Source organism: Trichomycterus rosablanca, chromosome 6 (assembly GCF_030014385.1).
Source record: "Trichomycterus rosablanca isolate fTriRos1 chromosome 6, fTriRos1.hap1, whole genome shotgun sequence".
Classification (NCBI taxonomy): Eukaryota; Metazoa; Chordata; class Actinopteri; order Siluriformes; family Trichomycteridae; genus Trichomycterus; species Trichomycterus rosablanca.
Window position 1 is genome coordinate 9,686,339 of NC_085993.1, and position 23,864 is coordinate 9,710,202.

General features: G+C 44.2%; 1 protein-coding gene across 2 annotated transcripts in view; it reads left to right on the top strand.

The window, feature by feature from the left end:
- Window positions 1-23,864, top strand: part of plxna1b (plexin A1b) — a 268,336-nt gene that overhangs the window by 105,173 nt on the left and 139,299 nt on the right. For both annotated transcript variants that reach the window (XM_062997386.1, XM_062997387.1), the window contains exon 4: window positions 16,060-16,197. In XM_062997386.1, coding sequence (XP_062853456.1) covers window positions 16,060-16,197 — 138 coding nt within the window. The remainder of the gene's footprint in view (window positions 1-16,059; window positions 16,198-23,864) is intronic.

Genomic DNA, 23,864 nt, shown 5'->3' on the forward strand with positions numbered 1-23,864 from the left:
CCAAAGCGACTTACATTACAGTTACACTATACAGTCTGAGCAATTGAGGGTTAAGGGCCTTGTTTAAGGGCCCAAAAGCAGCAACCTGGCAGTGGGCTTGAACCAGCGACCTTGTATTTACTAGTCCAGTACCTTAAGCACTAGGCTACAACTGCCCACTCTTTATGAGAAGCAGTAAATTGTGCAGTTCTAATAAGCTCTTAATGTTTAGATGTTACAATCAGAAAATTAGAAGTAGGCAGAGAAAAAACATCAACATTATTTTACTTTTTAAACAAACAAATGCAAAAAAAAAACAAATGTGAACAAATGTGCAGGTTTTTAAACTATTTTGTTTTGAGTCTAATTACCACATTTGTTTTTCAGTCCTTTGTTATTGTTGGATATTCTTTTTAAAATCACAAAGCTGGTCGTGACTGCTTCAGTTCTGGATGTGTTAAACTTTATAAAAAGTCCTTGTTGCTTTTGTAGTTTAGTTAGTGAAGCTTCAGGTGTGACGCTTCGCATCGTTCATGTTCTTGTATTTCTCTGTTTAGTACCGCGATTTAAAGCCTAAATTGTAATCCTTAAACAGCTTTACACCTGACTTCAGTAAATAAATACTTCAGAAGTCCATGTCTTGTTAAAAACTCCACCGTCAGTCACACTCAGCTCTGTTAGCATTACGGTGAAGCTGATACACTCGCACACACGTAAATCGAAACTTGCGGATATTTAAAGACAGCGCTCCCGTCAAAATCAGTCATGTTATATTGCATGTTTGATGTACATTTATTTACATTTAATTTTTAATTGCCTCGAACCTCATGCGGGCCGGTTAGGGATGTCTCGCGGGCCGGATGTGGCCCGCGGGCCGTACAATGCCCAGGTCTGCTCTAAACCGATCCCGGCTGAGCCGCGGTCCTAAAGCCTGCACCGTTGTTACATACAAGTGTTGGACAGTGGTATGCCAGGGAAGCCTGTTTGGGTGAGCCGAATGCCCAGATTTGCACACCATCACGCTGTGTCCAGGGGTCGGCGCCCTCTGTGTTACCGTGGCAACAGGCCAAACCGCAGTCAGAGCATCTGTTTCCCACCTGGTTGCCAGGCGACCACCCAGCTGTCAGCATGCCGCTCACGCCACCGTGCAACCGCTCCTTGTGCTGTCAGTGTCTGGGTGTGTTTGTGTGGCACACCTTTCGATCTGGAGGTTCACCTGACTGTTGGCCTTCTGGCCACGCTGGCTGTGATGGTGTGTCTTGGCTATCAAAAAACTGAGGTACCTGCTTTTTTAGAATTGTTTTGATTTCATATGTGGTCTCCTTAAGAGTCTACCTCCAGCCCAATATATTTGGGAGAGGCATTGTCAAGTCAAGTCAAGTCAAGTCAACTTTATTTATATAGCGCTTTTTACAATATACATTGTCTCAAAGCAACTTTACAAAATCCAGGACCAACAGATACAAAAACCCCTGTTGAGCAAGCCGAGGGCGACTGTGGCAAGGAAAAACTCCCTGAAAATTACAGGAAGAAACCTTGAGAGGAACCAGACTCAACAGGGCCCATCCTTCTTGGGTGGTCTGGAGGATACTTTAAATAAACGATTTTTATTTTAATACACGATTTACACAAATCATACAAACACAGAATTGAATGATCTAAAAGTCATACAGTGATAATAAATAGATAAATAAACAATTAAATAATAATAGAGTTGTTATCCGCTCTAGTCTTCAATAAAGTCTGTAGTGATTTCTTGTCGTTGCAATTACTCCAGACCCGTCACATCTGACAGGAGCAGCATCGTTGTCCCGGCAGTCTCGACTTTAATCCTTAACCTCGGCGGGTAAACAGGTTTCCATCAGAATGCCCTCGGGGTAAAACAACAGAGAATGTAGTTAATAATGTACAATGCTAGTTGACAAACAGTTTTACAGCATTGTGACAGGATATGATATTGAAGCATGGCGAGGAGTGAGATTTTAGAAACGCTGTACTGTACTGTATTTACAAATGCATTTATTTATTTGATAGTCAATTTCATTTTAAGCAGCATAAGTTCTAAAAACACCGTATGGTGCAACTTGGACACATCTTCAGTGATGAACCCAGGGTCATGGGGTGTTTTGGGTCTTAGATCATCAGACACCCTCACCTGGGCGACCCAGTCGGGGTTGATCGGTCCCTGACTTGTGTCCAAGTAGCGAGCTACACCATGGATCACCCCTTTTGATCCACAGCCACCTTGATGCCTTTTCAGCTGCATCAGTGATGTTTTTGGTGGCTTTCCTCTCCTGCAATCCTCTAATCCCAAGGAGGCTGAGCATCCGATGCAGAGACTGCCCTGTAAAGCCCCTGCAGCCGACTTCAATGGGCACACAGCGGCTCTTCCACCCATTCCTTTTACAGTGAGCTCCCTCCATTAGCTTCAGATATTTTGCCTTCTTTCGCTCATAGGCCTCCTCCATACGGTTTTCCCAGGTGACAGTGAGCTCCACTAACACCACCTGCTTAGAAACTGACAGATAGTGGCAGTTCTGCAGAATTGGGATTTGAACCAACAACCATCTTTTCAGTAGTCCAGAGTTTTGATGGTACAGGTGTTTTTTTACTACTACTGGGTGGGCAAATGATTACATCAGGCGGGCAGAAATGCTAATGTTTCATCGTTGCACCAGTCTAACATTGACCATTGGCTGTGACTGAGGGAGGGGGGTTGAATTTAATTCTTATTGCTGCTACAGTTGCGGACTCTGCTGGCTGATCGATGGGATTGCATAAAAGATGGATGATTAACACTCTCTGTGCATCAAATAGCTCTCTTCTAAAAATACAAACTGTTCTAGGGATCAAAGGCCCCACAAGGAGGTCTCAGACAAGGCGGTCTTGAATCGGAATAAGACTTTATTCAAACAGTAAAGCTGAGTCGGTCCAGGCAGCATCCTGCTTATTGAGTGTGGGAGGAAAAGGGGGAAATTACAAATTAAGGCCTGTGGATCAGTGTTATGATTCATCTAAGGATCAAATATTTTAACAGGATTAAAATGTATGTAAATCAGACAGAAATAATAGAGAGATGAAGCTGGTACTACTAGGGCTGGGCGATTTTGCAAAAAAAAAAAAAAAACTCGATTATTTTAAAATTATACCCGATTATGATTTCGATTTTTTTTTGTTCTTGTATAATGCAACTAAAATAAGACTCAAATTTCTTTTTTTGCATTGTAATTAAAGGCTGCAGAAGTGCAAAAATAGTAACAGCACCACCTATAATTATCCTTTTAAGGGACTCAAACTTTATAACAATAACGATATCACAATAATTAAAACCAAATAGATCTAAATTACCCATATCCTTATCTATCTATATCTAAGAATAGCTCACAAACAACTTTTATTTTAAATAATGTTCAGCAGAACCTCCTTACATTAGAAAAAAAACTACAAAAAGTTCTTTACAGGTTTCTTAAAAGGAACACGAACCTGTACTGTGCTGTTTCCACCACTGAGTGAGTCTGTATCAGTATCTACATTGGGGGGCATCAAGTGATCACTCAGCTCAGCTTTGATTTTGTCCTCTTGTGATTTGGGGGGTGTATTAACAAACTGTATTAACCACTATTATGTGTCGTAGAATGATTCGATTCTATTGAACGGGCCGTTATTTAAGCCAAAATAAATGAACCGATTCGCGCATTTGGGAGTCGTTACATACATACGGCTCTTTAAAAGGAACCGAGACAAAAGATCCGACTCCCTATCGCAGAATTCACTGCAGCAGTTTCCCAGACGTGATTTTTTTACTCAGTAACGGATGTGATTTAAAATGTCGCGAATTACAATTCTTAGTACAAAACTTACTTAAGTAAAAGTAAAATTACAGGCTGTAAAATCTACTTTAAAAAGTACAAGTACACAAAAAACGACTCAATTACAGTAACGCGAGTAAATGTAACTCGTTACTTTCCAGCCAATCCTGATCGCGCTCATCGGCTCCGTATTTTGATTCAGTTCAGCGGTGTTTGATTCAGTGAATCTTAATTAAACTCTTCTGTTTGTGTCTCGTTTTGCCGATCGTGTTTGCGCTCCTTATTACTGAATCGAACCGTTACAGTGTATAATCCTTGTTGTCTTCCATTTACTGTTTTGGTTTTTGCTGGTTTTGGACTCTACCTGATTTTGTACACTGCTTTCGCCCTTTTTATATTAAACTTTCCCTGATTTATATTCCGCGGGCGTCTGGTCAGTTTCTGCTTCGTGACATGTTGGTATTTTAATTAAAATATGAAGTATGTAAACAATCGCGATTGTCACATTTCTAACATCGGGTGAAAACGTTCATGCGAATTAACCGAATTAATCGTGAAAATCGCCCAGCCCTAGGTACTACACTATATTGCCAAAAGTATTCACTCACCCATTCAAATAACTGAATTTAGGTGTTCCGATCACTTCCATGGCCACAGGTGTATCAAACCAAGCACCTAGGCATGCAGACTGCTTCTACAAACATTTGAGGGTCGCTCTCAGAAACTCAGTGAATTCCAGCGTGGTAACATGATAGGATGCCACCTGTGCAACAAGTCCAGTCGTGAAATTTCCTCACTACTAAATATTCCACAGTCAACTGTCTGTGGTATTATAACAAAGTGGAAGCGATTGGGAACGACAGCAACTCAGCCACGAAGTGTTAGGCCACGTAAAATGACAGTCAATGTCACAATGTCAGCGGATGCTGAGGCGCATAGTGCGCAGAGGTCACCAACTTTCTGACAATCGCTACAGACCTCCAAACTTCATGTGGCCTTCAGATAAGCTCAAGAACAGTGTGTAGAGAGCTTCATGGAATGGGTTTCCATGGCCGAGCAGCTGCACCCAAGCCTTACATCACCAAGCGCAATGCAAAGCATCGGATGCAGTGGTGTAAAGCATGCCACCACTGGACTCTAGAGCAGTGGAGACAATTTCATGCTCCCAACTATGTGGGAACAGTTTGGGGATGGCCCCTTCCTGTTCCAACATGACTGTGCACCAGTGCACAAAGCAAGGGCCATAAAGACACGGATGAGCGAGTTTGGTGTGGGAGAACTTGACTGGCCTGCACAGAGTCCTGACCTCAACCCGATAGAACACCTTTGGGATGAATTAGAGCGGAGACTGTGAGCCAGGCCTTCTCGTCCAATATCAGTGTCTGACCCCACAAATGTGCTTCTGGAAGAATGATCAAAAATTCCCATTAACACACTCCTAAACCTTGTGGAAAGCCTTCCCAGAAGAGTTGAAGCTGTTATAGCTGCAAAGGGTGGGCCGACATCATATTAAACCCTATGGATTAAGAAGGGGATGTCACTCAAGTTCATATGCGTGTGAAGGCAGACGAGCGATTACTTTTGGCAATATAGTGTATATCGGGCAGGTATTGCTTCCTCACCATTTCCTCTCCACCAATCACCCTCCCTGCTCGCTTCCTTTCGTCTCTCCAGGCTAAGTTTCACTTCTCGTCACCCCTGACCTGCAGCTCTTACACGTTTAACCGCATTCGCTGGGCTTTGGCTGGCGTCTGTCTTCAGGGACCAACAACAAACCGCTGGGCATGTACACCTTGACAGAGGGTGTGTTTGTTTAGGAGTGTATGCTGCAAAAAAAAAAAGCAGGAATGGAGGAAGGAGAGCGTCTGAGACGGGCAGATAAAAACCGTGAAAGATGGGAATGAAAGCTTTGCACCTGGCACCAGGATTCAAATAACCTACTGAACAGCGGTGTAAGCACGGCGTAAAATAACTAAATATATAAATAAATAAACCTACTGAACAGCGGCAGCATTTAAGATGCACAAAATATTTAAAAAGGTATACACCGATCAGCCATAACATTAAAACCACCTCCTAGAAGCACTTTGTAGTTTTACAATTACTGACTGTAGTCCATCTGTTTCCCTGCATGCTTTGTTAGCCCCCTTTCACGCTGTTCTTCAATGGTCAGGACCCTCCCAGGACCACTACAGAGCAGGTATTATTTAGGTGGTGGATGAATCTCAGCACTGCAGTGACACTGACATGGTGGTGGTGTGTTAGTGTGTGTTGTGCTGGTATGAGTGGATCAGACAGCAATTCTGCTGGAGTTTTTAAATATCGTGTCCACTCACTGTCCACTCTATTAGACTCTCCTACTAGCTGGTTCACCTTGTAGATGTAAAGTCGATGTAGAGACGATCGCTCATCTATTGCTGCTGTTTGAGTGGGTCATTTTTGAGATCTTCATCAGTGGTCACAGGACGCTGCCCACAGGGTGCTGTTGGCTGGATGTTTTTGGTTGGTGGACTATTCTCAGTCCAGCAGTGACAGTAAGGTGTTTAAAACTCCAGCAGCGCTGCTGTGTCTTATCCACTCATACCAGCACAACACACACTAACACACCACCACCATGTCAGTGTCACTGCAGTGCTGAAAATGATCCACCACCCAAATAATACCTGCTCTGTAGTGGTCCTGGGAGAGTCCTGACCATTGAAGGAACAGCATGAAAGGGGTCTAACAAGGAGGTGGGTTTAATGTTATGGCTGACCGGTGTAGGATGATTTGGGTTTGACTAATGTAGACTGCAGGCAGGCCGGTCTAGCACGGTCATTCCAGAAAAATACAGCATTAGTTGTTAGTCATGCTCCCACTGTTGGGTTAATTACTCCTGCCATGGCCAACAATACACTTTCATACCTTGACAGTCCTTGGCTTTGAAACTTGGATAATCTGGATGGTTATTTTTGTCTTTACCTGGAAAAACAACCTCCAATGTTTACACAAACATTTTATGTTGGTAGGTTGGCTTGGAAACGGGTTGTTCCCCTTTCAGGTTTTTTTTTGTTATCTAACAGATTTAACATTTAACAACAAAGATTTCATCATTCAATTGTTTGGTCTGGCCCTTAAATGCACTGCGATTTGAAATCCTTGCAATTCTTAAGGCTTTATTTTCAACATTTCTTACTTTTTTTTTTCCAAATTTATGAGCCTCAAACCTATTTTTGCTAAGCTGCTCTGCTTGTGTTAAAAAAATCAAAGCAAATCAATGTATTTTTGTTTTAATTGACATTTTATATACCGTCTTATACTTTTCTGGATTTGAGCTTCATACATTTGACTTTATTTTATTTATTCCAGTCCTTATGGGGTCATTTAGTCTTTATAAGGGTTTGAAATCTAAGCACACACACGCACACACCATACACTGATTTCTTCAGTGTTAATCACAGAGATAACTAGGCTTCAATTCCGATATTCACTCACACACACTTCATTCTGCTGTTGCAATGTTGCGGTTACCAAGCTAATGTTTTCTCAGTGGAGGCCTTGGGCTAAGCCCTGTGTTACCATTACTGTTCTTATCCCCACACACACACACACACACACACACACACACACGTTCATCTCTTTTCCAAGAGTGTCCAGTATAAGCTCATTTTCTTAGGACTTAAGTCTGTCAGAATGATGCAGTGTGTATTGAAACTATTGACAGACGTAATAAAAAGTTGATTTGAGCCGGAGACTCGCACTGCTCACAGAGCTGAGAGAAATAGAGCAGATATCTCACGGAGCGTCCGAGGGGGATGCGGGATCTGTACTGTTTCGTTCGGAGACGGGTGGGGCGGCTGGAATTACACACTCCTCAGATCAGGTTTCCACTTGGGGCGAAATGAAAGGAACCTTTGCAATTCTAACAATTGATGGATTAAGGCTGGGTGTGTGTGTGTATAGATGAGTGTGTGTATCTGTGAAGAAACCAGTGTTTCAGTTCAAAGAGAAGGTGTAATTGCACCTTGGCTTACCTGGGTTTGGTGGGTTGTCTGATTTTTTTTGGTGTTGTTTATATAATCAACACTCACAAATATTCATATTTAAGAGAAATTGTTACCTGGGTTTCTTCAGTAATGACATAGATCTTCAACATAGATCTGTTGTGTGAACCAGGACCATGTGGGGGTCTGAAAACATAAAAGTATTCAGAGAGACAAGAGAAATTGTTTAAAAACTGAGACTTTCTACAATGGCAGGGCTCTAGAGTGCGACCAATTTGGTCGCACATGCGACCTAATTTCTCAATGGTGCGACTAAAAAAAATCTCAGGTCGCACCGGTGCGACCAGGCTTCCGAAGGAAAAAAAACAGACACACATTAGGCCAATAACATGGTCTAAACCAATCAGAGATAGTGAAGGGCGGGACAATATTGTAGCGGTGATATGTAAGCAACATTCAGCTCAGCCAATCAGAATGCAGCACCAGGTTTATACATGTGCGTTCGGATGTTCTGCAGTTAATTTAGTTTTGTATATGAGACTCGCCGGATGTCCCCAGAATGGAAGTTCGGATTCTGGAGCTAGGCAGTCTAAAGTGTTGTAATGCTCACCGAAGTCCTGACTAAACAGTTAAAGTGACTCTACCCTGTTGTGTGCCTTTATTCCCACACCTCCACCACCGCACAGCAAAAGACCCGCAGCATCCCCACCGGACAGCGGCCAGGTAAGCCGACCCTCTAGTAGCAAGTGGCTAATGCTAGCGAGTAAAAGTAAAAACACAATATTTTCGTTAATAAAATATAAAAATAACTAAAAGACCATAATATATTAGAATACATGTAGTCAAAATACGCAGTGAGTGCACCGCAAGCGATTTTGGGAATCTGTGTAAAAGATTCAGTAAAGCAGATAATATAATGCACTGCATTTAAGATTACACTAACACTCTAGAGCCCCATACACACACACACACACACACACACACACACACAAACCCACACATATATATATACATATAATTTTAAATATACACACACATATAAATAGATATACACACATACATACACATTTACTCTATTATTATTTTTATAATTTTTATAAAAAATAATTGCTATAATTAGACTATAATACTATAATTAACTGTAAAGAGCATGGGAAGACCATGGCCGGCAATAGTGTATTTGTGACTGGTTCTAATACATTTTGAATTGAAAGGCTGAAAAAACCCAATGCATCTATAAAACACATTACATGCGGCGATAAATGCACTGCCCGAGTGTCCCCCTCTCCCCACTGCCTTTCAGCGGCAGGCAGTAGCAAACAGATCATCAGACGAGGCCATGTTGACCAGATTGTTAGTTAATTACAAGTCAATATTGCCTGTATGGACAGTGATAAAAAAAAAGAAAAAAGAAAAGTGAACCTGTAAAACTGCGGTGTTAAATGCGATGCAGTCGAAAATTTGGGTGCACCTAACTTTTGTGCTGGTGCACCTAAGAAAAAAAGTTAGGCGCACCAGTGCAACCAGTGCAAAAAGTTAGTCTAGAGCCCTGAATGGTGCTATTACATTTCTTAAGAATGGGTGTCTACAAAGACCAATCCAAAAGTAAAAGGAGCAGTGCAGACAGTGTTAGACCTACAGAAATCCTAATACCTGGTGTTTCTGTATGTGTGTGGCGGCCCTAATGAATGGACATAATACCAACACCAAAATTTAGGTCGGGTTGCCTTGGTCCGGACCAAACAAAAAAAAGAGACATTGTTATACTGTATTTTAGTCTTGTTTTGCTTAGCGGTCACGCTCATATTCACAGTCAAACCAAAATCAAGTGACACACATTTGTTGTATATCCTCTAAGACAGTCGTCAGACCAATGCACCATGCAGGGCTTAATGCAGGGTGTTTAGTGTCACTTACTTAGGAAAGTCGTAACCTAGTGGTTAAGGCACAGGACTAGTAATCCAAAGGTTGCTGGTTCAAGCCCCTCTGCTGCTGTTGGGCCCTTGAGCAAGACCCTTAAGCCTCAATTGCTCAGACTGTATAATGTAACTGTAATGTAAGTCGCTTTAAATAAAGGCATCTGCTGAATGCTGAAAATGTACATTTTGTGACATCACGTACTGTTTGGTTCATTTTTCTGCCTGTGATTCGTATTGTGTTCATGTAGCCGCTAATGCACCGCTGCTTTCACATCACCAAGCTTCTTTGAGCATCCAAAAAGGTGAAAATCAGATGACACTAAACCTAGAATATAAGCTCTCTTTCAGTCTCTCAGATACAACAAGTTAGTACTCCTCCCACCCTCACTGTTTCCAACCAAAATTGGAATAAAAATGCGGAAACTTTTTGAAGATCCCTCGTATTATTGCGTGTGGTGGTTGGATAGCCATGGTCTAGACAGCTTGTGCCCATTAATACACACAATTAATATTAGAAAAAATTCCTATATTTTGCATTGGAAGTAGTTCAATTAGTCCAGAACTAAATAGAAATGAGATGCTGTGGTATTACATGAATAGTCTCACTATCGTGAAGGCCATATTTGCATATTTTCTCCCCAAATGGGACAATCATGATTGATTATTGCGACCGCGACTGCCCGGACAAGGATTCCCCTCTGTTTGTGACCTTTTTCAGGGTGAACTGAGCACATCCAAGCTGAGTGCTAGGGGGGTTTGAAACGCCAGCAGTGTATCTCTCTCTGTCTTGAGTGTGCTGCAGATTTCCAAACTGTGGGTTTGCAGCTGGCACAGATAACAGCGTGTGGTTGCGGCTCTACGATTATGGGCCAGAATAATAATATTCGAGAAGCGCCATTACTTCGGGTCACGTCTCCTCGCTGTTTGTGTACAAATACTCAGAGGGCTAGCCCTGTTCCACCCTGTAATGACTGTGAACATGTTCCTCCGATGAAGTGACTCTATTTCATACAGGTAGATATTAAGTGCATGCTGGGTAATGATTGCACTCCAGTGTAATATCTAGGGAAGAGAGAGGAGGATATAAAATCTGTCACTGTTTAATTATGTCTGGATTCCTTAAGCAGTAATTTGAGGCATCAGTGGCTCGGTAATCGGCTAGCATTCCCACAGGAAGGCTTATCAGTTCTTTAGTGATTACAGATTAAAGATTGCACTTTTCATATCAGCCATGCTCTGTGCAGGTCCTAACGCACATACCCCCTTCCTGCGAGTACATGCTTCATCGGTTGCCCCTCTACAGCCTGGTGTGTGTTGCAGGGTGGGTGTTGTTTGTATAAAGCGCCACCTTTGGTGTATCCTAGTACACAATCTGTGTGTCTGCAAAGTTTGTCTTCCTGTGTTGACCCAGTGCGTGTGGTGAGGAAGCAGTCAATGGGCCCTTTGAGGGGGTGACGTCGAAAGTAAATTAGGCTGCCTCTGCTGTGTTGTTTATTTGGCGAGTTGATTTAGAGACACTGACACTGACTGAGTCATGGCGAATGAGAACGCACCCTCCTGTTTTTGATCGAGAGGGTACGTCTCTGAGGTGCTCCTAATTTAGTGGCATCTTGGTTGTGTTCGGATGTTGCTGATTCAGGATTTCCATACCGGGACTGTGGTGAGCGCTGATGAATGGTTCAGGGGTGTTTAGGTAATGCAGTACAGTGTCACGCTGCTGTTCCCAGTGAAACCACGTGCACTTCCGGTCTACTAGCACGGAGCTACCCAGCTTGATCATTTTAGAGGTTTTGGTGAGGCACCTGTGGGGCACAGCAATCTAATCTCCTGAGTTCTGATCTAAGCTGTGCTATCAACCTGGCCAGGTGCCTAACAGGCACAGTAGGCTGCACCTAAGGGAGGACGGTCCAATGGGTTAGTAGTAGGTAGTAGGTCAGAAAGACAAACAGACCCAGATGGAGACAGACACAACTTCAAACAGCCAGACTCAGACAGAGATACACAGTAAGATAGACAGACAGCCCCGGCGACCTAGATATACAGGCCCAGCCAGACAGACACAAACAGTCGGATATACAGACAGGCTGATCCAGACAGACAGACAGACACAGTCAGATAGACAAACAGCCCTAGCTACCTAGACAGACAGTCAGATAGACATACAGGCTGATCCAGACAGACAGCCCCAGTGAGACAGACAGCCCCATCCACCTAGACAGGCAGGCACAGACACAGAGACTGATCCAGCCACCCAGACAGACACAGTCAGATAGACAGACAGGCTGATCCAGACAGACAGCCCCAGTGAGACAGACAGCCCCATCCACTTAGACATACAGACAGAGAGACAAACAGGCTCATCCAGCCACCCAGACAGCCAAACTCAGAAACAGACACAGTCAGATAGACAGACAGCCCCAGCCACTTAGACAGACAGTCATAGACAGACAGTCTGGTCCAGCCACACAGACAGACAGACAGACAGAGACAAAGATTTATCTAGCCACCCAGACAGACAAGACAGACCCAGCCACTCAGACAGACTCAGTCAGATAGACAGACAGGCTGGTCCAGCCAGGCAGACAGCCCGAGTAAGACAGACAGCCCTAGCCACCTACATGTACAGACCTAGACAGACATACACAGTCTGATAGACAGACAGGCTGGTCCAGCCATCCTGACAGACATACAGCCCCAGCCACCTTGACATACAGACCCAGACAGACAGACCAATCCAGTCATCTAGACATACATACATTGGTTCAGGCAGTCAGCTAGACAGACATGGTCAGATAGACAGACAGACTGATCCAGCCACCTAGACAGACAGACAGACTGACCAGTCCAGCCACCTAGACAGGACAGATTCAGCCACCTAGACAGACAGACTGACCAGTCCAGCCACCTAGACGGGGCAGACCCAGTCACCTAGACAGACGTTGATTCAGACAGTACGGTAGACAGACAGACCCAGCCACCTAGACATACAGACTGACCAATCCAGCCACCTAGACATACAGACTGACCAATCCAGCCACCTAGACATACAGACCCAGCCTGCAACAGTCAAATAGACAGTCAGACAAACACAGAAAACCAGCCAGCCAGACAGACCCAGCCAGCCTCAGTCAGTCATTAAGTCATTTAAATGCAGAGCAAACAAGCTCACCAGTATTGAGAACGATAAATAAAGTCTGCTACCTCTCTAAGTTTAGCACGGTGGTTCAGTGAGAGCTATACGAGTGATGGATGTATTTAATATGCCAGTACTCCAGTGTCTCTTCTGTACACACATCTGTGATACACGCTCCTTATAATGCACTTTGTCTCAAAAGTAATAGGCTAGTCTGAGATTTCATATTTTGGCAGAATAATTATGTTTGCAGTGTTTTAGTGGAGGTAATTTTTGGGGCTCTGGCTGAAGCGGATTTAAACATGTTTGTTTTCTTCAGAGCAGATGGGTCTTGGTGATAGTCTTTTATTGAACCGGTGGATTTGTTAAAGTCGGCTCCTGTCATGTTTTGATAACCGGCTAAGGCACTGGTAGAAGTATCTGGTTCTTTTTTTACACAGTGACGTCGCAGTGCACTTGTGTAGGTACAAACCTAAAGAAGCATATGGATCTTTTTCTGATCCTTTCGGCGGCTCAAGCGCCCCCTACAGGCACCCCGGAGAGTTCTGCTCTCGCTACTCCACAAAGTTGAGTCCCATAACAATGAAACCGGTGATCAGGTCCATATGCAAATCACAATGACCATTAATTACAATGGCCATGTGTGCCTTTCACACATGATTGGGGTATAGCTCCTATCACGGCATTGTAAGATGGTAAGAGATGTACTCTCAGGTCCACTCCCCGGTTCAGGGATGGTCGTTCCCTCTTCACAGATATCGGTTGCATATAAGGTTGGGACTGAAGAAGTCATTTAGATGAGTGGCGAAACGTATCTCTACAACAAACTTGTGTCCAGATGAACCGATTCAGCTTTGTGGATTTGTGTACCTGGATTATTGAGCATGTATCAAGAGACTGCTCTTACTACGTTCTGCCGTCTTGCTTCGTCTTCTCTTCATTACTTCCTAACATGCTCCGGATAACTCGCCTCCCGTCTCGAGCGATGCGTTAGCAGTCAGTGCCGCAATTTAAATCAATTTGTACAATTACGGCCGGGCTGATTTCCTGCATTGACCTTTTAGACTGAGTGATTGACCTCCGATGGCCTTTGTTAACAGTCAGGAAAAGGTCGGGCTGCATTTTGGCTCGCCTGTGTGCTTTCTCAATATCGTCTCGCGTGTTGTTTTATGGTGAAATGTAGTGGTGTGTGTGTGGGACTACGTGAATAAGAAAATCGCTCAGGGTCTGTCTGACCTACATTACAGACACATTCTGTGTGGGTGTGGATGGATTACATTTACATGAACATTTACATTTATTTATTTAACCTCCGCTTTTATTTAAAGTGAACTAGAAGAAAGGCGAATAAGAAATTCAGCCTAACAGCTGAGGGTGAGAGATCCAACACTGGCCTTCCAGACAGCCCCGGGCTTTGAACTTCCAACCTCCAGTGACTAATTTGTGACCCTAATTAGTGCATGTGTTGCCCCCGTGGGGATTTTTACATTATTTTGAGGCAGACTGGCGCCCATTAGTGTGAGTTCGTGCTCATGTACTGGAGGATGCAGCATGAAGCACATGAAATTTCTTGCTTGGCTCTGATTGGTCAGTCTTCCTTCCTAAGGTGGTTAAATGGGTTTAATTCCAGCACTAAAATTCTTCTGGTCTCAATTTAATGATTTGATTCCTACTGTGATAAAGTAGAAAGTAAATTTTATGACCCAACACCAGTTCCAGGCACTTTACTGGTAAAAGGGGGGAAAGGAAAGGGAATTTTTAGTTTCTATATTATGTCAACTTATACTGTAATTAAATCTGAACTAAAACTTGAAATGTCTTGCCATTTTATTTTCATCAGCCGCTCTGTCTTGGCCATACTCGCATTGGGCGCAAAGCAGGAATTCCCAGTACAGGGCAGCAATCTATTCAGCCCCACAAACCCTAAACATAGCTGATCATGTCTGGTTTTGATATAAATCTTTAACTGCAACATTTTCCAAACGTATTTAAAAAATAATTCATGAAGGTTTTTTACATTGTGGCTTTATAGTTCTGATAACATTGACTTTGAATTATATATATGTATATATGCATGGATGTATGTGTGGATGTGTGTATGCATGTGTGCAGGTATGTGTGTTTGTGTGTTTGTGTGTGTGTGTGTGTGTGCGTGGATGTGTGTTCATGTTTGTGTGTATGAGCATGGGTGAGTGCGTGGATGTGTGTGTGCTTGTGTTTGTGTGTGAATGTGTGAGCATGTGTGTTTGTGTGTGGATGTGTGTGGGGTTGTGCATGGCCGTGTGTGTGTGGGTTTGTGTATAGTTGTGTTCTGTGTTTTTGTGCGTGGATATGTGAGTTTGTGTGTGTGAGAGAGCGTGTGTGTGTGAGCATGTGTTTGTGCGTAGATGTGTGTGTGTTTGTGCATGGTTGTGTGCATGTGTTTTTATGCATGTGCATGGACGTGTGTACATATCTTTTTGTGTGTGTATGTGTGCAGGTATGTTTGTGTGTGTGTGTGGATGTGTTCATGTTTGTTTGTGTGTATGAGCATGGTTGAGTGTGTGTGGATGTGTGTGTGTGCTTGTGTTTGAATGGGTTTGTGCACGGTTGTATTCATGGTTGTATGCATGTGTTTCTATCTGTGTGCGTGGATGTGTGTGTGTGTGAGAGCATGTGTGTGAGAGCATGTGTGTGAGAGCGTGTGTGTGTGTGTGTGTGTGTGTGTGTTTGTGGCCGCACTAGCTTTATTGATTCCTGTTCTGAGCCCATAATCGAGCTCTTCTTGTCTGTCTGACAGTTGAGTGTCTATCTGCTTTGTTTGATTCAATTAGAGACTGATGTTGCTAATCCTCCTCTTACACACACACACACACACACACACACACACACACACACACACACACACACACACACACACAGTCAGCCAGAGATTCAGATTATAAACACGAGGGGTTTGAACAGGTCGATAAAGCTGAGCTTGAGCGCCGTTTGTAGTGATACGGGGGTGACCGGGGGGGGGGGGGGGGGGGGGTTTGGGGGTGACTGAGTGGAATTCTGGGGCACTGTTAGTGTTCAGTCAGCGGTGTGATGCCGTTACGGTTTGCTGTGGTTTTCTGAAACGCAGGCACGTTTTTGAAACTGGTTCACACGCATGACTGCGTTTGGAAATGGCTTGTGCGGTGACGTCAGCGGTTCTTCTCCTCTCGGCCCTGCTCGGCCATGCTCATGAGCTCTGTGTGTGTTTTCTCCCGCAGATCCTGATCAACTCGGTGAGTCAGTCCAGACCCGCTCTGCTGTACGAGAACGTGGTGGTGGGGGAGGGCAGCCCCATCCTGAGAGACCTGCTCTTTAGCCCCAACCAGCGCTACATCTACACCCTTACCGACAAACAGGTACGCGCCCACACACCCACCCAGAACCTACATCTGTTAAGCACATGGCCATAGCAGTGCCCTCTGGATATCTGTGTGTGTGTGTGTGTGTTTTCATGCTCTTTAGGCCTTCGTTAACTGGAATTCGTGTTCTTTGAAGCCTCCGCCAGGCTTCTTTAGCACAGGGCGTCTCATTAATGTTGCGTTTTGCGTACAAGTCATTTCCTTCAGCCCAAAGCACAATTTCTTACACAAACACACACACACACACACGTAAAACAAGCCCACACTCATACACTAGACACGTTGCTCCCTTCGAAATTCGACTGCATTTAATTTTATAACGTAATTGATTGAACATCTGGACCAAACTCTGGATTTGCAGTAATATTTACACAATCATCTTTCATTAGGTTCATTTCCATCAACTGCTTTATTGTGGTTAGGGTCGTGGTAGGTCCTGTTCCACTAGGCATGAACACCCCAGACAGGGTGGCAATCCATCACAGGCCATCCTCCCCCTCAGACACAGCCAATCACGTCTCTATAGAGGCCCAGTCGGCCCATAGCATGCTGAGATTCGAACCCAGGTCTCCGAGGTAGTGGGCAAGCATAATAGCCCGCTATGCCACCCGAGTGCCCTGTTTACACAGTCAAATCAGTTTAAAAACAAACAATCTGAACTCAATCTGAATTCTGATCCTTGGTTCACACCCTCTATATATTCCTCCTGTTCCACTAGGCATGAACACCCCAGACAGGGTGGCTATCCATCACAGGGTTTCGGCCATCCTACACCTCAGACACAGCCAGTCGCGTCTCTATAGAGGCCCAGTCGGCCCATAGCATTGCAGGGCTTAAAGATTCGAACCCAGGTCTCAGAGGTAGTGGGCAAGCATAATAGACTGCTATGCGACTCGAGCACCTTGTATACACTATCAAATCAATCTGAATTCTGATCCTTGGTTCACACCCTCTATATGACGTCTAATTAACACGCACTTTAATCGATACGCGTCATCATGACAGTAGGTCGCACCTGACGCGCAACACCCACCGGGGAGGACGGAAATTAAAACAGCATGCAACCTAAAGTCAGCTGGTTTTCTGTCCCTGCCCCACACTCCCACTTTTCTCCCAGTCTAATTTGCCTGTTGCAGTTCTCTTGCTGCATGCACCACCCCCACAGTGGCCATCGAGAGCTTAGATTATCACACGTCCCCTCTGCTCAGTCGCCGCCTGCAGCTTTTCCTCTGCCTATGAACCATGAACTTTCAAAATAGCCAGCCACTAGTCCAGGGGCTTTAACTAGACAGGAGAGGTTGGTGTGGTACAGCAGCAGTGAAGCCCAGTCCACCCTTCCCTCCGTCAGGCACAGCCAGGTCGACAACACAGCCTAGGATTCAAACCTGAGTCCCTGAATTACCTGAATTAATTTCTCCTCCCACTGTTCCATTCTTCATTTTGTTGCAGTGCTCTTGCTGCATGCACCACCCCCACAGTGGCCAATGAGAACTTAGATTATCACATGTCCCCTCCGCTCAGTCACCGCCTGCAGCTTTTCCTCAGCCTATGAACCATGAACTTTCCAAATAGCCCGCCACTAGTCCAGGCACTTCAACCAGACAGTAGAGGTCAGTGTGGCACAGTGGCAGTGAAGCCCAGTCAACCTACCTCCATCAGGCACAGCCTAGGATTCGATGTAGTGTCTGAATTACCTGAATTCATGTCTCTTCCCACTGTTCCATTCTCCCCTCTCCTCTCTACTTCATTGTGGCCTTGCTTGTCCCCCCTCGTCCATCCTCTTGTGATAAAACTGCACACACACGTACACTGCACACACACCCCTCCTGCGCTCGTGCCAGCGTGGAGGATGCGTGCGCCACATCGTGGCTCGTACATGAGCCATGTTGCAGTATGGGTTGTATATATTTTGGGAAGTTTTCACACTTCTGTTCAGCCCCTGTGTGCGTGCCTGACATGCTAATGAGGTGATAAGTAGGTGATAATCAGGAATACAAATACTGACTGTATATTCTATTTAGATACATCTCAGAAATCTCCAGGTCAGCTTGTTTCACTCCGCTTGTAGTGAGTCTGGCTGTTTTTTGGGTGCGATTGTTTTGGTTCTGCTAGTCAGGGTGTAGAAGCTCATGCTGGTAGACAAACCCCCAAAATCCACCCCCCTTCCAAATTCAACCCAACACATACACACACCCCTGGATCTTTGCCAGACTCATTAGCATACTTGGCCTAAAACTGTCATTGTGCATGTGAACACTCCACTGTGGATACACACACACACACACACACACACACTGCGTCCTGTGAGCACACTAAAGCTTTTGAGTCTCTGTGTGTGTGTGTGTATGGATCAAGTTGTAGATCTGTGTTGATAAGACTAGTGGAGTGGCTCGGTATCAAAACACTCAATCTCATTTAGAGTGCTGTCTCCTTTCTTTAGCATTCAGGACACACACACACACACACACATACGCACATACATACACACACACACACACACACACACACACACACACACACACCCTTTGTAATTTAAGCCATTTGATTAACATGGTGTAACCCTTTCAGCCCGATGAAGTGTGCTCAAATGCAAATGCTCACTGTCGTTTGGCTTAACACACACACACACACACACACACACACGTCGTATTGACTTTCTCAACACAGGATATGGTCATTGTCATGTTAATCTTAAAAGACTTGGCCTTAAAAAGCTCCATAGAGACGAAAAGCCAGATGGCAGATATACCCTTGCAGTGGTCATCACACACACACACACACACAGCATATGTGTAGTTTGAATGCTAGCACTGCGCAGATCTTATTAACATCATTTCTGTCTATTGACCCATTTAACATCTTCCACTTTGCTTTCCTCCCTTCGCTCGCGTCTCTTCTTGTAGCTTCTCCTACGGCCAGATTCCGTGACCACATCGTTGACCGCCATTAGTCGAAGGTTGACCCGCTGGTGACCCATAAAAATATCAGATGTATCACTGCTAACGTGAGCAAAGCATTAGAACGTATCGAACGGTGCATTTAGGATGCTGGTCTCGTCTGAAGAAGGAAAAAGGGCCAGATAAAGGCCGAAGGTGTCGGCTCAAGTGCTGGAAGAATACAGAGAGATGAGCATGTTCTTCATACATGCTTACAGTGAGTAAAAGAATCACCACTGCCCAAAGTAGACATGCAAATTATGGAGACGGTGTGTGCTACCATGTAGCCCTTCTCTCCAGCGTCCTTCCAGACTTGCTGACTTTTTAGGTAATGATGGGCTCAACAAGTATACTATATTGCCAAAAGTATTCACTCACCCATCCAAATCATTTAATTCAGGTGTTTCAATCACTTCCATGGCCACAGGTGTATAAAACCAAGCACCTAAGCATGCAGACTGCTTCTACAAACATTTGTGAAAGAATGGGTCGCTCTCAGGAGCTCAGTGAATTCCACACTCCTAAACCTTAAGGAAAGCCTTCCCAGAAGAGTTGAAGCTGTTATAGCTGCAACGGGTGGGCTGACATCATAATAAACCCTATGGATTAACAATGACGTCACTCAAGTTCATATGCATGTGAAGGCAGATGAGTGAATACTTTTGGCAATATAGTGTACGTCCCTGAAGGTGTGTCTGTTTAGATCAGTAGGCTGAATTCCTCCTGGCTCTGATGAGTGACATTCACACTAACAGTCTCAGCTCCAGTTCCAAAGTTTTATTTTAAAAGTTTTAATAGCTTGTGTGAGCATGAACTTCTCTCTTCTCCTTTGTAGCAGGTCCGTCCTTTGACTCAAATCACAAAGTCAATAATAAATACCCGACCCGAAATGATCAGAAGCTTCCACCCTGCAGATAAACAATTAACAAAGGGCAGAAACTTTAGCAAACGGTCCCTGTGTGTTTGTTCTCGGCCGGGATGATGAAGCGCCGCTGTGAGAATCCCAGGCCATCATTTGGATTGATGAGACGACGAGAGAAATTCATTCCATCGTTTTCTCTTTTTCCTCTCTTTATCTGCTTCTCTTTTTCTCCCCACCTCGCTTTTATTAGAAGCATAATGGAAATGCCAGCGTTCGCAGTCGTCCAGCGGGCCGCTCCTCAAAAACTCCATTTAGAGGAGTGACAGAGTAATTTAGCACCGGCCTCGTGTTCTGCAGCAGTTAATTAAAGCCAACCTGATGGGCTGATCTCGCTAGGGCCCTCCGAGCTCCCCGGGCCGGCCTGGGATAGAGCCGGAGCGGAGCGGATCAGATTACCGCGCATCAGATGCTCGACTGAAATCACAACTACAGCCAAATTCAATGATGCAGCACTTACCAGATTTTATTTATTACAGTAGATATGTGCTATCGACAGCGGAGGACCAACACAGCGGTTATGATAATGTTCTATATGGAAACTTTTAGTAATGCGCTGTTGCTTTAGAGCCGCGGTGCTGCTTTATTTTCTTCATTTGTGTTCATTTGTGTTCAATAAGGATGTAACGATGCTCCACAAGACAGTTAAAAATCAATTCACGTGTAACGATTTAAATCGGTTTACATGAATCGATATTCGCTTTAAACAGCAGAGGGCACTGGCGCTATTCACCTCGCCTGGTTGATGTCACTACAGGGTTGCCAGGTTCGGAATTTTCCAGCCAAATTTATTTATGTGAGGATACTTTCTTTATTTGTATTATTCAATTATTTATTTAATGTGGGATTTTGTTTTAAAATTTCATTTCAGTATTTTTTTTTTTTACACAAAAAGGGAAATGACCCTGGCCAGGACAGTCGCTCTGATGATATGTGCCATTTTTTCCACTTAACAGTACGGTAACGGAGACGCTCTTGTGGCACAGCAGGATATTTCGCTAGCTAGATATCTTAGCTCTGTTAACGGTTGGTTGGGTTTCCCTAGCAGGCAAAACAGGCCCCTTAACAGCTCCTGCAGCAGACAAAATTGGCCACTAGTCTACTGGGTTGGGAAAAGACTGGACTAAAATTGAAGCGGGGTCTTCAAAGCTGTGCGTGGATTCTGGTTAGTAGCTCGAGATGCTTGTACAGAAGTGGAGGAACGTGGGGATCAGCTCATGACTCGAGAATTTATCGAAGTATGGACGAATAAGTAGGGGTAGGTGGACTGCGCACGTGTCGGAGGGAATATATCCTCCTCGGACACGACCAGGGTCCCCAGCTGTGGAAGACTATTTGGCTACGCTAAACTGGGAGAAAAAGAGAGAAAATGCATAAATAAAATAGAAAGATAAAAATAAAACTATGGTAACATCTGGATTCACTCAGTATTAAATTGGCACATTGTAAACTTAACATTTGACCCACCATTAGTCTCCAGATGTGTCTAGTGACTGATCAGAGTTCCTGTTGTAGTTGAAGTGGTGTTTGTGGGATTAGAGATTAAACCTGTTCACATTTTGATCAGATCTCACCATCATCCCAAAAATGGACAAATGTCTGTTTGCTCAGTCGTGCCGACTTGGAAGCAGTTTAAACCAGACTGTGTTTGTTTGTCCGTCTGCGCCCGCGTCTGCCTGTCATTGTGATCATGTGTTTTTCACCATGATTTTACTGCGTTGAGTTTATTGCTGGTTAAATCTGTGCATAGTGAACTTTTTATGGGTGCGGACATGCGCGCACACACACACACACACACGTACACAAATATATATTTCTTGGTAACTTGAGCAGCTGGTGAAAGCATTAAAGACTGGAACAGAAAAGGTCAGACGCTCCGGCTGCACATCACTGCCATGCAGATAAGCCAGATTTCACTCAGCTGGCCTTGGCATTTTTGTACGGACCGGTGAAGTCGTAGACGATACAGTCTTAATCCAAAACACACACACACACACACACACACACACACACACACACACACACACACACACACACAAGGACCTAATAAACAACAATCACTAGAAATTCACCCTTTTTAAGGGGTTTGTGGGCTGAGGAACAGTTTTGAATAGGATTTGTAGAACTGGACGGGACTAGATGCGAATTCTGTCCTATACAGTACACTACATGGACAAAAGTATTGGGACACTCCTTCTAATTATTGAATTCATGTGTTTTAGCCACAGCAATTGCTAACAGGTGTAATACATCAATTATATAAAGATTTACATTTTCAGTATTTAGCAGACCGTTTATCCAAAGCGACTTACAGTACTGTGACAGTATATTATTTAAGCAATTGAGGGTTAAGGACCTTGCTCAAGGGCCCAACAGTGGCAACCTGGCAGTGTTGAGGCTTGAACAGGCAACCTTCTGCTTATTAGTGAAGCACCTAAACCACTAAGCTATAACTGCCCCTATGTAAAGGAAATTATTTGCTTCCAATTGGGGTGGCATGGTGGCTCGGTGGGTAGCATTGTTACCTCACAGCAAGAAGGTCCTCGGTTTGATTCCCAGATGGAATGGTCCTGGTCTTTTCTATGTTCATTTTGCATGTTCTCCCTGTGTCTGTGTTGCTTTCCTCTCACAGTCCAAAGACATGCAAGTTGATTTGAATTGAAGTCCCAAGTTACACTGTCCTGTGTGTATTCTTGCCCTGTATTTCCAGGGACTCACTGTGACCCTGACCACGATTAGGCAGTTAGTAAAGTAAAACAAAAAAACAATATTATTTATTGCTGTGATTAATACTTGATATAGAATTTTGCAGTTGGGAAAATAAATACAAAGCTACAGTGTATCACAAAAGTCAGTACACCCCTCACATTTCTGCAGATATTTAAGTATATCTTTTCATGGGACAACACTGACAAAATGACACTGACACAATGAAAAGTAGTCTGTGTGCAGCTTATATAACAGTGTAAATTTATTCTTCCCTCAAAATAACTCAATATACAGCCATTAATGTCTAAACCACCGGCAACAAAAGTGAGTACACCTCTAAGAGACTACACCCCTAAATGTCCAAATTGAGCACTGCTTGTCATTTTCCCTCCAAAATGTCATGTGATTTGTTAGTGTTACTAGGTCTCAGGTGTGCATAGGGAGCAGGTGTGTTCAGTTTAGTAGTACAGCTCTCACACTCTCTCATACTGGTCACTGAAAGTTCCAACATGGCACCTCATGGCAAAGAACTCTCTGAGGATCTTAAAAGACGAATTGTTGCGCTACATGAAGATGGCCAAGGCTACAAGAAGATTGCCAACACCCTGAAACTGAGCTGCAGCACAGTGGCCAAGATCATCCAGCGTTTTAAAAGAGCAGGGTCCACTCAGAACAGACCTCGCGTTGGTCGTCCAAAGAAACTGAGTGCACGTGCTCAGCATCACATCCAACTGCTGTCTTTGAAAGATAGGCGCAGGAGTGCTGTCAGCATTGCTGCAGAGATTGAAAAGGTGGGTGGTCAGCCTGTCAGTGCTCAGACCATACGCCGCACACTACATCAAATTGGTCTGCATGGCTGTCACCCCAGAAGGAAGCCTCTTCTGAAGTCTCTACACAAGAAAGCCCGCAAACAGTTTGCTGAAGACATGTCAACAAAGGACATGGATTACTGGAACCATGTCCTATGGTCTGATGAGACCAAGATTAATTTGTTTGGTTCAGATGGTCTCAAGCATGTGTGGCGGCAATCAGGTGAGGAGTACAAAGATAAGTGTGTCATGCCTACAGTCAAGCATGGTGGTGGGAATGCCATGGTCTGG